Here is a 16511-nt window from a genome sequence, read left to right as displayed (position 1 = left end):
CAGCGCCCCCCCCCGATGCAGCGCGGCCCCCCCGGCGAAAGGACACCCCCGCGAAGGACCCCCCCCTGCAGGGTGCCGCGCGCGCGCCTGTCCTCCGTTGTTCCATGCTTCTTCTCTGCCCCGGAACAGGAAGTAACCTGTTCCGGGGCAGAGAAGAAGCATGGAACAACGGAGGGCAGGTGCGCACGGCACCCCCCCGGTGGCATGCACCCGGGGCGGACCTGCCCCCCTGCCCCCCCCTAGGAACGCCACTGCACCTTGTAGTGGTGGAGGGAGGGGCTTCTGCATTTCAATGACTCAGAGGGCTATGCTGAAGGGTTATCCATATCAGACAGGCCTCTGAGGAGAAACCAGACAAAGAGTGTCCCAAACTAGGGAGAGTGGAAAGATGGCGACCTGCAGCTCGTTTGCTCAACGGCCCAGCTGTCCTCTGAAGTTCTCTTTTTGTTTACTTGAAATTTCCTCTCTGCATTTGCAGTTACCTTAACTGACAGGAAGAGGACAATGGGTGGTCAGCTGCCGATGGCCAGCGTTTTGTCCCCTGTGCAGCAAGTGTGAGACCGCTGCGTGACGAGCTGCCCACAGATGACTGTGTTGGTGAGTCCTTTGATTACCGCCGGCGAAGGAGCATCGATGCTCTTGGACCTGGAAACAACTTCATCGCTCCGGAATCATTTAACCACCATGTCCAAAGGAGTGGAGGAGTGAGTTACTACTACTACTACTACTATTTAGCATTTCTATAGTGCTACAAGGCATACGCAGCGCTGCACAAACATAGAAGAAAGACAGTTAGGAGTGTATGCTGAAACGGAAGTCATTTTTAGCTGAACCCGTGTCGGCGGTGCCACTCCTAAACCCATAAGAGCTATCAGCTTGGAGTTTTTGGCTCCCGTGGAGGTTACATTGAATATCATCTGGAAGGCGCTCCAGGACCTAACAGTGGTAGTAAATAATTTTGCTTCAGATATAATCTTATTAGTGAGCCACATGGATAATCTAATCGAATCCTTTGAGAATGATAAATTGATACAGCAAATGAAGTTCTACAGGAGTAGGAAACGGTTACGATTTTGAAAATGATAATAGACCAGAAAAATTTGAACAAAATGAATATTATTACAGATGATTAATATCGAGATTGTTGTTTTCCCAGAGTTCCGGGTATGACTCCTAAAGTTTTTTTCCTCTGAAATGATTCCTCTTAGTATATAAATTCAAAAGGAGTGAAGCCTGTGAAACTGGGATTATCTTAATCAGTGGGGATTGGATTTGTGTTTGTATTGTTACATAATTTCTGGTTTTAAAAGAGAAAAAAAATGAAATCAGGTGTATTATTTCCACTAAAATTGGACAATAAGTTTGTTTCCAATGAAATAAATTGACTATACACCATTTTGGGTTTGAAGAAGCCAACCAGACGATCAATGTGGAATAATGATTCAGATAAATAATAACTGGGGATAATCAGGTTAATACCACGTTTTCTTTGTTTACTGTTGTTTAATTGATCTCCTTGTTTCATTCTCCCTATTTTGTGGTCTAAGGAAGAGTATAGAATTACCTGATTGAAATAATTCTTGTGTATTATTTTCTCTGTATTTCTTGCAAGTTATTTTAGTGCTTGTAAAATTAAGTTGTTATAAATAAAAATAAAAAAAATCACTTTGAATATCAATACCTGCTCATGAAAATGACAGCATTCTGAATACTTAAGTGATATGCATGTACTTAAGTGATATGCATGCGCTTAAGTGATATGTAAATGTGGGCACTCTGTTACAGAATTGCCTTCTAACTGCATAAAGTAAGCATCGCTACTTCTACACCCAAAAGCATACAAGGACTTCCTTAAAGAAAAACATGCAGCTCCACCATGAAATGAATACATGAAGCAGTTATTTGCATATTATGACTAAGCCCAAATTCCTCTGAGAACAGTGCTGTACTCTGAGAGGTCAGGAACGGATATCGCTTGAGGTAACCAGATGAAAATGAGCAAACAGGAATAAGGAAACAGGAAAGAGAAGGGGGTTCAATGAAAACATGAGCCAGAAACAAGACCTTGTAAGGAGGATAATTCTATTAGACTGTACACTACTGATATTATATAAGAATCATATCTGGAGAAGACACCTGTATAGTCTGGAAAATTCATTTTCTACAACACCTTTGAAACTTTTATAGTATTGATCCAAAAACAACTCTAGCATCAGGGCCAGTCTTAGGCAGGGGTGACAGGAGTGTTCGCACAGGGCCTCGCGCATCCAGGGGCCCCGCGGCACTTCCTGTCGCTTCCTGCCATACTGTTTCTCAGCTGCTTTCCTTCCAGCCGCCCTGTGTTTAAAAGGTTGTAGCAGTGGCAGTGGCAGCAAAAAAGCAGGCTCGCCTCTAACCTTTAAGCCTTCCCCTTCTCTCTCAGCATGTATTGATGCAATTTCCTGTTTCCGGTTTCCACGAAGGTGGCACAGTGCACGCTGAGAAAGAAGGGAAGGCTTAAAGGCTAGAGGCGAGCCTGCTTTTTCGCTGCCGCAGCTGCAACTTTTTAAACGCAGGGCGTCTGGAAGGAAAGCAGCTGAGGAAAACTGAGGGCACAGCTGGGGCTGGGGTTGGGACCTCAGAAACTCGGGGGCTGAAAAGGGGGGTAAGTTAAGTTAGGGGCTGGGGCGGGCAAATCACTGGACATGGAGGGGAAGAAAGAGGAGAATCGCTGGACATGGATGGGATGGGAGGGCAGGGGACAGAGGAGAATCACTGGATGTGGAAGAGAGGGGAGGACAGGGGGCAAAGGAGAATCTCTGGGCATGGATGGGTGGGGAGGGCAGGGGAGAGAGGAAAGTTGCTGGACATGGATGGATGGAGGGAGGGGAGGGCAGGAGAAATGCTGGACATGGATGGAGGTGAGGGAAGACAGAAAGGAGATGCACATGGATGGAGGGGAGGGAAGAGAGGAGAAATACTGGTGGGACTGGGGGGGGGGGCAGAGAACTGGTCTGCACAGGGCCCCGCAGTTGCTAAGACCGGCCTTGTCTAGCATGTAGATGAAAGCATAAAACAAGCAATTGACCCATACAGCTTACACTTATAGGGTCAGATTCAATAAATGGCACCCAAATTTGGATGCCAGAAAAAATTGGTAGCCAGCACTATTCTGTAAAGGGAGCTCTGGGATGACCGCTCTTTACAGAATAGAATGGACACTGAATTCTGTACCCGACTTTGGGCACGAGAATTTATATCAGCTGAAACCTGGTGTAAATCCTGGTGTGTATTGTGGGCATTTATCTATGGTATTTGATACAACTACACACAATTTCCAGAATGCCCCTGACCTGCCCAGGCCCCTCCCATGGCCATGCCCCCTTTGCAGTTACACATGGAGACATTTAGGCTGTCACAAACCTGGAGTGTTATGTGCGGAGCCAGACGTACATGCCCACGACATTGTTGATCTAGATGCTGCAGGGCTCCTACATTCTGGTGCATCTACAGTCTGAGTGTGTCTACAGTCTGGGCATGCCTACAGCTGAGCGCCCTCAGTCTGGGTGCATCATTCCAACACACCTACAGTCTGGGCGCGTAACTGGAAGCGTGCCTACATTGACATGAGATGCCTTCAGCTTAAAACCAGGAACCTATCACTGCCTCTTTGCCTCGGCTACTACCATGTTGGATTGACTGGTCGTTTCTTCTTGCTGGCTTCACCTGACTTGACCTGTGCCTGAACCTGACTCTGCCTGCTGGATTGCTGCCTACCTTGACCTGTGCCTTAACCTGACACTGCCTTTTGGACCGCCACCTGCCTTAATTGGTGCCTGAACCCGACTCTAACTTTTGGATCGCTGCCTGTCTAGACTTCAGCCTGATCCCAGTCCTTTCTGGGTAGTCTCTCCCGGTCCTTTTCCCCTTGAAGTCCTGCCGGACGCTCGAACCTAGGGGTTCAACCTCTGGGGAATGGCGGTCACCGCAGGTGAAGCCTTGGGCCCGTCCAACTGCCTGTTCTGAGACCGATTCCTCGCCTTCGGGCCTGGTTCTCTGCCCTGGGATTAGCATAAGGGCTTGCTTCCTAGGTCTGTGTCTGATATTCAAGTGATCGACCAAGACAGACCGTGACATAGGTGCTATCTTATAACTGGGCGCTGAAGTGTATTTTCACACTGATCTGCCATATCAGCCCTGTTGCGTTAGAACGCATTTCCGCACCAAAAGTTGGGTGCCTAATTAGAAACTAGCTTTAGGTGCATTTACAGAATTCCCGAACTAGAGGGAAAAGATTTATATACATAGCATTTTGATAAAATAGGGCAAGAAGGCACCTAATTTTTTTGCCAAGTTTATTTACATACCCCTATGTGCCCTTATAAAATACTAGCGCAAATCCTATAGGAATCACACCTAGCTTGAAGGCATAGACATTATGCCTGCTCGAGAACAGATGTAAATATACATACGTACAATGCATGCGTAAATCATAGCTCCACCCACCTCTACCTAAGCTCCGCCCTTGAGCAAGTCTACTGTACAAGTACACGCCAGCTTGCACTGCATGTACGTTTTGGTGTGATCTAATTTTATGAACCCATTTTATTTGTTTAATTTATTTAACAAATTTATATCCTGTTCCATCCAGAGTTCTGGTCGGGTTACAAAAAAACAGATGAGATACATCAGAATTTTACATGCAAAATTGGTGTATAAAATTACCCTCCTAAGGTATATTCCAGCTGCCTGATATAGAACATAGATAACTCTGCATTTATTTTAGAAGCCAGTTTAAAAATAGTCAATTGTATCAGATACTGGATAGATGACAAGGTTTCTCTCATTGGCTGCGCTTCTCCTGCACTGTTCAGTGGCGTAGCCCACTTAGGGCTCAGGCCCACCCAACAGTAGCAAATGTTTAGCGGTAGCTGGTGGGGATCCCAAGCTTGGCCAGCTGAAGGCTTCCCCCTGATGGTAACGAAAATGCTACTCGCCATGATACTGGCACCTGTGCATGCCTGCTGCAGACTGCCAAGGTGGAAAGAAGCATTTTCCTGCCAGCTGAGATATTTTTATGGTGATGTTTTTTTTTTTTTTTTGGGGGGGGGGGGGGTGGAACATTTGGTGCCCACCCACTTCTTGCCTAGGCCCACCCAAAATCTGTTGTCTGGCTACGCCCCTGGCACTGTTTATTGTGCTTAACCTTGTAATCTTTCCAATATCATCACATCTCACACACGTGTCCAAAACATGCACAGGCATGGATAATCCCACAACATATGTGGACTGTTTCCCTCAGTAGTTGCTCATGTTGTGGGATGGTCCTTGTCCTTGCGTGTTTTGGACAGGTGTTTGAGATGTGATTTGAAAGACTACATGGCTAAGCCCAATAAAAAGTTGCAGCCAGTGAGGGAAATAGTCACATATCTTGTCTGTGCATGTTTTGAATATGTGTCTAGGATATAATGGATATAGTAAAGCCCAATACATATAGGGTTGGAGATGTGCAGCCACTGAGAAGAGAACTATTATACTATATACAATTTATTTAGAACAGACACAGGGAGAACTAAATTGAACATTTTACCAGATTAAGGGGGAAAGGGGTTATTAAGGGAATCCTATATTCTGAATTAAATTAGGCGCTTTGCTTTAAATAAACTCAGCGTGTTTTTTCTAGCAAAAAAGGTGCCGGTACTCAAATGCCAGGCCACCCTTCAGGGGTGGGGTGATTACTGAGGGACCCACCCCACAATAGCCAGGCCTCCTGCAATCAGTCACAGCACCTATGGCAAGGCAGAATTGGGGTGTAGAGCCTGAGCTCTTTCATTAAAACTTGGGATCCATGGGTCAATTTTAGCAGACAGTGGAAAAGGTGCCGGTACTCAGTACCCCCCAAGTACCCCCTCAAAAAAATCCCTGAATAAACTGCACAGATTGACAGGAAGTTACAACAATTAAAATAAATAAAATAAAAAATCAAAGTGGAGACAAGAAGACAACGAAAAGAAAACACCCCAAACATTAAAATAGGGCATTAATAAAAGTATCAACAACCACAAAACACAACCATGTAAAATACTAGAAAAGATTTGACCTCCCCCCCCCCCCCAATAATAGATCATGTCGGTCCAATACAGTCCGCTTACTTCCTAGTGCTGTCAACCAGATTGGCTGAAACACTATTCTCAGTGCCAATGAAACACAGAGTTTTCTTTATTTTGGACTTACCCATAGTAAGCTGGAGCCATTGTAAGCACAAAATTGCTCCATCCTTCCTGGAGTTTTGCTCAGTAGTCCTACAAACCGTGCAGTTCAGTACGATCGATTCCCAACAGGGTCAAATACTTAAGAAAAATCGGTTCAAAACACTAACAGGACGGGAGATGCAGCTGCTCCCTCCCTCCACCCCAGGCAGTCTTTGGAGGCAAAATGTGTTTATTTCACTGGTTCCAAAAAAACAAGTTTTCCTGCCTCTGGGGTCATGCTGAGCAATGTCCACGGCCAAAGTCTGTACGTTGCCCACTTGCGCTTCCCTCCTCTCTGGCTTCCTTCCTGAAACACCAACCCGTGTAGCTCCAGATCAAATGAGTCCAGCCTGCCGGAGCCAGGATGCGGGAGTGAGATCACATCCAGAGCTCAAGGAAACAGCCCAGAGAGGATCGTGCGTGCTCCAATGAAGTGCTGAACTTTAAGCAAAGCACAGCAGATCAAACTCGGGGCTGGTGGCTCTTGTCCAACAATAATAAGTTAATTATTTGATGTGGCAAAACAGCCTTTATTTTTTCCCAGAGAGGGATGGGGTTCAGACCCTGTATAGAGATAAGTAGTGTAGTAGTAGCCATGTTAATCCACGTTTAAAGGTAATAAATACATAAAACAGAGAAAAGAAATAAGGTGATAGCTTTTATTTTTTGGATTAGCTTCTTCAGATCAGAAATGAGCAAATGTTGACACAGAATATATAAGTGAAACACAAAAGCATTCCAATGACAGTCTCAGGAGAAGAGCGTGGGGTGGGTTAGATGGGAAACATGGAGAGCTGGGTCACAGGTGAGAAACGGAGAGATGGATGACTGATAAGAGGTTAACAAACCAGTATAATTTTATGGTTTACTAGTAAAAAAAGGCCTGTTTCTGACACACATGAAACGGGCGCTAGCAAGGTTTTCCTCTGAGTGTGTATGTTTGAGAGAGTGTATGTGAGAGTGACTGTGTGTGAGAGAGAGAGTGAATGTGCAAATGTGTGTGTGTGTGTGTGAGAGAGAGAGTGAGTCTGGGCGTGAGTGTGTCTGTGAGAGAGAGTGTGTGTGTGTGAGAATGAGAGTGTGTGTAAGTGTGTATGTGAGACACAGTGTGTGTGTGTGAGAGAGAGAGAGAGTGTGTTTACCACAGATACAGTGTGTGCGAGAGAGAGAGACAGAGAGAGAGAGAGAGAGAGAGAGAGAGAGAGAGAGAGAGAATGTGAGACACAGACTCTCTGTGAGACTGAGTGTCTGAGACCAAGAGAGTGTGTGAGTGACTGTGTGACACATAGAGAGTGAATGTGATACAGTGTGAGACATAGAGTGTGTGAGAGACAGTGTGTGAGAGTGAGAGAAAGAAAGACATTGACTGTGAGAGAGAGAGAGTGTGTGTGAGAGAGAGTGTGTGTGTGACAGAGATACCTCCCCCCCTCTCTGGTGTCAGGCCCCCTCCCTCCCTCTCTCTGGTGTCAGGCCCCCCCTCTCTCTCTGGTGTCTGAGCGTTACTGTGCAGGACGCTGAGCTCTGGCTGTGCTTCAAGGAACTGACCAATCCTATTTAATAGAATGCACCTCCAACATTCTGAAGCCGAGAAACATCGTGTGGTTGGTCACTTCTGCTTGTGACGAACCCAGAAGTGCGTGATGTCAATTCAGGAGATGGATACAGAGAGCAGGAATGCCTCAGCCATGCAGTCAGCTTCAGAATGTTGGAGGTGCGTTTTATTATATAGGATCATGGGGTAGAAAACCCAGATCTTAGAAAAGTCCTGTCTAGTGGGTGTCCAAATATGTAATCATTTGATTTCAAAGGTCTTACATTCCTGGATTGTCTTAAAATTTCCTTTTAGTATTCTCACAATAAAATCCTTGATGCAGTGTTCTGGTTTTGTAAAGAGCTGTCCTACAGAGGTGACATCCTGGTTGGAACTGGCATATTTAATATTATGTCTATGTAAATTGAGTCTCGTCTTCAGCATCTGGCTCTTTCTCCAAAATAACACCCCTCTTCACACTTTTTGCATTGAATGATATACACCACATTTGAGGATGAGCATGTGAAGGCTCCCCTTATGCTAAATGTTTTTACCATGTGAGTGACTGTGGAATCCTGTGAGATGTGTTGGCACAGTTTGCAGCTTGGTATATTGCAAGGACATAAGAACATAAGAATAGCCATACTGAGTCAGACCAATGGTCCATCTAGCTCAGTATCCTGTTTCCAACAGTGGCCAAGCTAGGTCATAAGTACCTGGCAGAAATCCAAATACTAGCAACATTCCATGCTACCAATCCCAGAGCAAGACGTAGCTTCCCCATGTTTGTCTCAATAGCAGACTATGGACCTTTCCTCCAGGAACTTGTCCAAACCCTTTTTAAACCCAGATACGCTAACTACTGTTACTACATCCTCCGGCAAAGAGTTCCAGAACTTAACTATTAATTGAGTGAAAAAATATTTCCTCCTATTTGTTTTAAAAGTATTTCCATGTAACTTCCTTGAGTGTCCCCTAGTCTTCGTATTTTGGAATGAGTAAAAAATCGATTCACTTCTACTCGTTCTACAGCACTCAGGGTTTTGTAGACCTCAATCATATCTCCCCTTTTTAGCCTTTTCTCATACGAGAGGCATTCCATCCCCTTTATCATTTTAGTCGCTCTTCTTTGAACCTTTTCTAATTCTGCTATATCTTTTTTTGAGATGCGGTGACCAGAACAGAATGCAATACTCAAGATGAGATCACACCATGGAGCGATACACAGGCATTATAGTATTTTTGATCTTATTTACCATCCCTTTCCTAATAATTCCTAGCATCCTCTTTGCTTTTTTGGCTGCTGCCGCACACTGGACAAAAGATTTCAGTGTATTATCTACAATGACACCTAGATCTTTTTCTTGGGTGCTGATCCGCAAGGTGGACCCTAGCATCAGGTAACTATAATGTGGATTATTCTTTCCAATGTGCATTACTTTGCATGTGTCTATATTAAATTTCATCTGCCATTTGGATGCCCAGTCTTCCAATTTCCTAAGATCTTCCTGCAATTTTTCAAAGTCTGCATGTGTTTTAACAACCTTGAATAGTTTTGTGTCGTCTACATACTTAATCACCTCACTCATTCTGATTTCCATTTTCTCAGGAGTCTCTCATGAGGAACTTTGTCAAAAGCTTTCTGAAAATCTAGATACACTACATCACTGGCTCACCTTTATCCACATGTTTATTCACGCCTTCAAAGAAATGAAGCAAATTGGTGAGGCAAGACTTCCTTTGGCTGATTCTGTCCTATTAAACCATGTTTATTTATGGTTCTGTAATTTTATTCTTCAGAATAGTTTCCACTATTTTACCTGGACTGATGTCAAGCTTACCGGCCTGTAATTTCCCAGATCACTCCTAGAACCCTTTTTAAGAATCATTGTCACATTGGCCACCCTCCAATGTTCAGGTAACGTGGGTAACATAGTAGATGACGGCAGAAAAAGACCTGCACAGTCCATCCAGTCTGCCCAACAAGATAAACTCATATGTGCTACTTTTTGTGTATGCCTTACCTTGATTTGTATCTGCCATTTTCAGAGCACAGACCATAGAAGTCTGCCCAACACTAGCCCCGCCTCCCAACCACTAGCCCCGCCTCCCCCCACCGGCTCTGCCACCCAATCTCGGCTGAGCTTCTGAGGATCCATTCCTTCTGGACAGGATTCATTTATGTTTATCGTACTAAGGACGACTTTAATGACAGGTTATATATTACTAACAGCAGATCAGAAATTTCATGCAGTGATGGAGATAGAGATGGAGGTGGTAGGGGGATGGTTTTATTGCTTATTGTATTTTATGTTGCATTTTACAGCATTTATATTATATTGATTATTATATTTACAGGATTTTTTTTTAGCTATGTTGTGAAACTGCTTTCTATTTATATTTTTGAAAGAAGGCAATATGGACCAGATTCAGTAAAAAGCACCCAAAGTTAGGTGCTGTTAAGATATGCGCTAAACGTCAGTTCTATAAAGGTCTATTAGCGCTAAGCAACCTTTATAGAAAAGCACTTAGAGCGCATTCCTGCACCCAGCTTTGGGCGTGAGGACTTATCGCCCATTGAAACCTGGTGTAAATACCTGATGGCAATTGGATGCAGAAATCCGAGTATTTTATAACATGGTGCCTAATTTCTGGGAACACCCCTGACCCAGCCAGGCTCCTCCTATGACGTCGCCCCCTTTTGAGTTGACCAATATGAAATGTAGGTGCGCATGTTACAGAATAGGGCAGATATGTGTGTAACTCATAATTAGTGGCAATTAACTCCATTCATTGATTGTTAGCACCTAATTGAGTAGTTTCCACAGGCATCTGGGATCTGCACTCAAATTTGGGTGCCCAACTGGGCAACCTTTATAGAATCCAGAGGTATGTGTTATGTTACCTTATTCTGGTCGCTTTTTTGTTTTTTCCACAAACGTCATGGGCAACCACTGAATAGACATATAAACATTGGGCCCTATTCTCGAAGAAGGATGAAACGCCTAAATTTGTGACCTATTTGTGCACAGTAATTGTAAAGATGCTGTGTTAACTGTTCATGTGGTGCCCAAAATAACTGCCACATAGATCCCTCTGTTTCAGAAAATATAACAAATATGATAACCCACAAGGAATTTTATCTACTTTTTAGATAGGATTTTAAAAAGGTATTTCATACACTGCATTGCCCTCCTTGTTCCACGGTGAGAAACAACCAGTTGCATACATAGGCAGTGGAATGAGGTGGGCGTGGATGAGACGATGGTGCAGGGAGGAGGGCTTTAGATTTGTTAGGAACTGGGCAACATTCTGGGGAAGGGGGAGCCTATTCCGAAAGGATGGGCTCCATCTTAACCAGAGTGGGACCAGGCTGCTGGCATCGGCGTTTAAGAAGGAGATAGAGCAGCTTTTAAACTAGAAATGGGGGGAAGGCCGACAGTCGCTCAAAAGAGCATGGTTCGGGATAAGGTATCTTTCAAAGATATCACCATAACAGGGAAGATAGAGTATCCTGATAGTGAGGTTGCAAAAGAGATTGTAGTAGATCGGGTATCTTTAAATAACAATAAAAATCAGACAAAAGATTGCCAATTAATACTGTCAAGTACTAAGCATGATGTACTTAGGAACAACAAACATAGTTTGAAATGTCTATATGCGAATGCCAGGAGCCTAAGAAATAAGATGGGGGAGTTAGAATATATTGCACTAAATGAAAAATTAGATATAATAGGCATCTCTGAGACCTGGTGGAAGGAGGATAACCAGTGGGACACTGTCATACCGGGGTACAAATTATATCGTAGTGATAGGGTGAATCGGATTGGTGGAGGGGTAGCATTGTATATTAACGAGAGCCTTGAATCAAATAGATTGAAAATTCTGCAGGAAGCAAAACACTCCTTGGAATCACTGTGGATTGAAATTCCATGTGCAAAGGGGAAAAGGATAGTGATAGGAGTGTACTACCGTCCGCCTGGCCAGGACGAACAGACGGATGCGGAAATGTTAAAGGAAATCAGGGACGCAAACAAACTGGGCAACACAATAATAATGGGGGATTTCAATTACCCGCATATAGACTGGGGTAATGTAACATCTGTACACGCAAGGGACATAAGATTTCTTGATGAAATCAAGGACAGCTTCATGGAACAGCTAGTTCAGGAGCCGACAAGAGAAGGAAAAATACTAGACTTAGTCCTTAGTGGTGCTCATGATCTAGTGCAGGGGGTAACGATACGAGGGCCGCTTGATAACAGTGATCATAATATGATCGGTTTTGATATTGGCATTGAAGGAAGTGAAACTAGGAAATCAAGTACGCTAGCGTTTAACTATAGAAAAGGTGATTACGACAAAATGAGAAAAATGGTGAAAAAAAGACTGAAAGGAGCAGCTCGCAGAGTAAAAAACTTGCATCAGGCGTGGATGCTGTTTAAAAACACCATCCTGGAGGTTCAGGACAAATATATTCCACGTATTAGGAAAAAGGGAAAAAAGACTAAACGTCAGCCGGCGTGGCTAAACAGTAAGATAAAGGAAATCATTAGAGCCAAAAAACAATCCTTCAGAAAGTGGAGAAGAGAACCAACTGAAAGTAACAGGATAGATCATAAGGAATGCCAAGCCAAATGCAAAGCGGAGATAAGGAGGGCAAAAAAGGACTTTGAGAAGAAATTAGCGTTGGAAGCAAAAATACATAGTAAAAACTTTTTTAGATACATTAAAAGCAGGAAACCGGCCAAAGAGTCGGTTGGGCCGCTGGACGAAAATGGTGTTAAAGGGGCGATCAAGGAGGACAAAGCCGTAGCGGAGAAATTAAATGAATTCTTTGCTTCGGTCTTCACCGAGGAGGATTTGGGGGGGACACCGGTGCCGGAAAGAATATTTGAAGCGGGGGAGTCGGAGAAACTAAACAAATTCTCTGTAACCTTGGAGGATGTAATGGGTCAGTTCAGCAAGCTGAAGAGTAGTAAATCACCGGGACCTGATGGTATTCATCCCAGAGTATTAATAGAACTAAAAAATGAACTTGCGGAGCTACTGTTAGAAATATGCAATCTGTCCCTAAAATCGAGCGTAATACCGGAAGACTGGAGGGTAGCCAATGTTACTCCGATTTTTAAGAAAGGTTCCAGAGGAGATCCGGGAAATTATAGACCGGTGAGTCTGACGTCGGTGCCGGGCAAGATGGTGGAGGCTATTATTAAGAATAAAATTGCAGAGCATATACAAAAACATGGACTGATGAGACAAAGTCAGCACGGATTTAGTGAAGGGAAGTCTTGCCTCACCAATCTAATGCATTTTTTTGAGGGGGTAAGCAAACATGTGGACAATGGGGAGCCGGTTGATATTGTATATCTGGATTTTCAGAAGGCGTTTGACAAAGTGCCGCACGAAAGACTCCTGAAGAAATTGCAGAGTCATGGAATCGGAGGTAGGGTATTATTATGGATTAAGAACTGGTTGAAAGATAGGAAGCAGAGAGTAGGATTGCGTGGCCAGTATTCTCAGTGGAGGAGGGTAGTTAGTGGGGTCCCGCAGGGGTCTGTGCTGGGTCCGTTGCTTTTTAATGTATTTATAAATGACCTAGAGATGGGAATAACTAGTGAGGTAATTAAATTCGCCGATGACACAAAATTATTCAGGGTCGTCAAGTCGCAGGAGGAATGTGAACGATTACAGGAGGACCTTGCGAGACTGGGAGAATGGGCGTGCAAGTGGCAGATGAAGTTCAATGTTGACAAGTGCAAAGTGATGCATGTGGGTAAGAGGAACCCGAATTATAGCTACGTCTTGCAAGGTTCCGCGTTAGGAGTTACGGATCAAGAAAGGGATCTGGGTGTCGTCGTCGATGATACGCTGAAACCTTCTGCTCAGTGTGCTGCTGCGGCTAGGAAAGCGAATGGAATGTTGGGTGTTATTAAGAAGGGTATGGAGTCCAGGTGTGCGGATGTTATAATGCCGTTGTATCGCTCCATGGTGCGACCGCACCTGGAGTATTGTGTTCAGTACTGGTCTCCGTATCTCAAAAAAGATATAGTAGAATTGGAAAAGGTACAGCGAAGGGCGACGAAAATGATAGTGGGGATGGGACGACTTTCCTATGAAGAGAGGCTGAGAAGGCTAGGGCTTTTCAGCTTGGAGAAGAGACGGCTGAGGGGAGATATGATAGAAGTGTATAAAATAATGAGTGGAATGGATCGGGTGGATGTGAAGCGACTGTTCACGCTATCCAAAAATACTAGGACTAGAGGGCATGAGTTGAAGCTACAGTGTGGTAAATTTAAAACGAATCGGAGAAAATTCTTCTTCACCCAACGTGTAATTAGACTCTGGAATTCATTGCCGGAGAACGTGGTACGGGCGGTTAGCTTGACGGAGTTTAAAAAGGGGTTAGATAGATTCCTAAAGGACAAGTCCATAGACCGCTATTAAATGGACTGGAAAAATTCCTCATTTTTAGGTATAACTTGTCTGGAATGTTTTTACGTTTGGGGAGCGTGCCAGGTGCCCTTGACCTGGATTGGCCACTGTCGGTGACAGGATGCTGGGCTAGATGGACCTTTGGTCTTTCCCAGTATGGCACTACTTATGTACTTATGTACTAGTACTGCATTTATGTACTGTAGAATATCACCATTCAATGCCTGATGTATTAAAATTAAGGCCCTGATATTCAGACCGTGGGATACAGCCAGGCTGTCTCCCGCAGTCGGCGCTAAACCCGGATATTCAATGCTGGTCCATTTTCGGTGACCGGCACTGAATATCCGGTTTAACTTTGGCCAGTCCGATTTTAACCAGCCACGCTGATATTCAGCGCTGGCCGCTTTAAAGTCGGACCGGCCAAAGTTATTTCACCTATTGTGGCAGCCATATTGGCCGGTCTGGTTTTGAAAATCGGCAGATAGCCGGTTATATTGCCCGATATAACCAGCTATCTTTGATCCTCTAAACGGCGATATTTAGTGCGGATAGCCAGCTATCCGGCACTGAATATCACCGGATAGCCGCTTAAGTGCTGTTTTAGTGTCCATTTGCTTTTAAATATCGGGCGGTAAGAGTTTCCAAACTACTGAAAACCAGTGTAGTCAGTTGAGGGGAAAAGCATTCAAAAGAGATGCTGTTGAAAGTAAAGGTGCAGCTGCATTCCGAGCTATCTGTAGGGCTTTTAGTGTTGTCTTTCGTAACTCTAAATACTATGAGCCAATAGCAGCCATCACTAGTGGCGGTAGTTAGGCCCTGTGTTGGCCTAAACATGGCATCGCCATGGGATGCTCAGACCTAGATAGCCCCTAGCACTCTCAACCCAGATTGATCAAAATGTTGCAGCCTGACCCACAAGTCGGCCCAATGCTATCATTTTGTGATCAGTGTGTTATTGTTCTTCCTTATGAAAATGTTGTATAGCTCAGACACATTAATTCTCTTCTAGTAATTCACACGATTTCAATAATACTGAAGTGAAAACTTAAAAAAAATCTTGTGAATTGGTGAAGATATTGAGGTAATTACATTTGCTGATGACACAAAGTTATTCAAAGTTGTTAAATCGCAAGAGGATTGTGAAAAATTACAAGAGGCCTTTACGAGACTGGACGTCTAAATGGCAGATGACGTTTAATGTGCGCAAGTGCAAAGTGATGCATGTGGGAAAGAGGAACCCGAACTATAGCTACGCGATGCAAGGTTCCACATTAGGAGCCACCGACCAGGAAAGGGATCTAGGTGTCATCGTTGACGATACGTTGAAACCCTCTGCTCAGTATGCGGCAGCGGAGAAGAAAGCAAATAGAATGCTAAGTATTATTAGGCAAGGAATGGAAAACAAAAATGAGGTTGTTATAATGCCTTTGTATTGTTCCATGGTGTGACTGCACCTTGAAGTACTGTGTGCAATTTTGGTCACCGCATCTCAAAAAAGATATAGTGGAATTAGAAAAGGTACAGAGAAAGGCAATGAAAATGATAAAGGGGGTGGGACAATTCCCTTATGAGGAAAGGCTGAAACGGCTAGGGGTCTTCAGCTTGGAGAAAAGATGGCAGAGGGGAGATATGATAGAGGTGCTAAATATTCCCATGTTAGGTTCCGCGTTAGGAGTCACGGACCTAGAAAGGGATCTGGGAGTCATCGTTGATAAGATGTTAAAAACTTCTGCTCAGTGTGCTGCTGCGGCTAAGAAAGCGCACAAAATGTTGAGTATTATTAGGAAAGGGATGGAAAATAAACACGAGGATGTTATAATGCCGTTGTATCGCTCCATGGTGCGACCGCACCTCGAGTATTGTGTCCAATTCTGGTCGCTGCATCTCAAAAAAGATAAAAAAGAAATTAAAGAAGGTGCAGAGAAGGGTGACGAAAATGATAAAGGGAATGGAACGACTTTCCTATGAGGAAAGGCTGAGAAGGTTAGGGCTCTCCAGCTTGGAGAAAAGGCGGCTGAGGGGTGATATGATAGATTAGAGCGGATTAGAGCGGACAGATGTGAAACGTTTGTTTAACACTTTCAAACAACAACAAAACCAGGGGACACAAGATGAAGCGTGTAGTTAGACTCTGGAACTTGTTGCTGGAGAATGTAGTGACAGCAGCTGGCCTTACGGAATTTAAAGGGGGTTTGTACAGATTCCTGAGGGAAAAGTCCATTGAACATTATTAAAAAAAATTTTGAAGCCTGGATTGGCCGCTGTCGGAGACAGGATGCTGGGCTTGATGGACCCTTGATCTTTTCCCAGTA

The 16511-nt window shown here is 44.1% G+C and overlaps 1 protein-coding gene across 1 annotated transcript in view; it reads right to left on the bottom strand.

Annotated features, from left to right (window-relative positions):
- Positions 1–6590, bottom strand: part of LOC115475752 (multidrug resistance-associated protein 6-like) — a 104860-nt gene extending 98270 nt beyond the window's left edge. Inside the window, exon 1 of the mRNA XM_030211716.1 lies at positions 6214–6590. Coding sequence (XP_030067576.1) covers positions 6214–6255 — 42 coding nt within the window. The 5' untranslated portion in view covers positions 6256–6590. The remainder of the gene's footprint in view (positions 1–6213) is intronic.
- Between the last annotated feature and the right edge of the window lie 9921 nt (positions 6591–16511).

The sequence above is a fragment of the Microcaecilia unicolor genome, chromosome 8 (assembly GCF_901765095.1).
Source record: "Microcaecilia unicolor chromosome 8, aMicUni1.1, whole genome shotgun sequence".
In the NCBI taxonomy this organism is placed as follows: Eukaryota; Metazoa; Chordata; class Amphibia; order Gymnophiona; family Siphonopidae; genus Microcaecilia; species Microcaecilia unicolor.
Note: the sequence above shows the minus strand (reverse complement) of the source record. Positions and strands in the feature narration are given on the sequence as shown.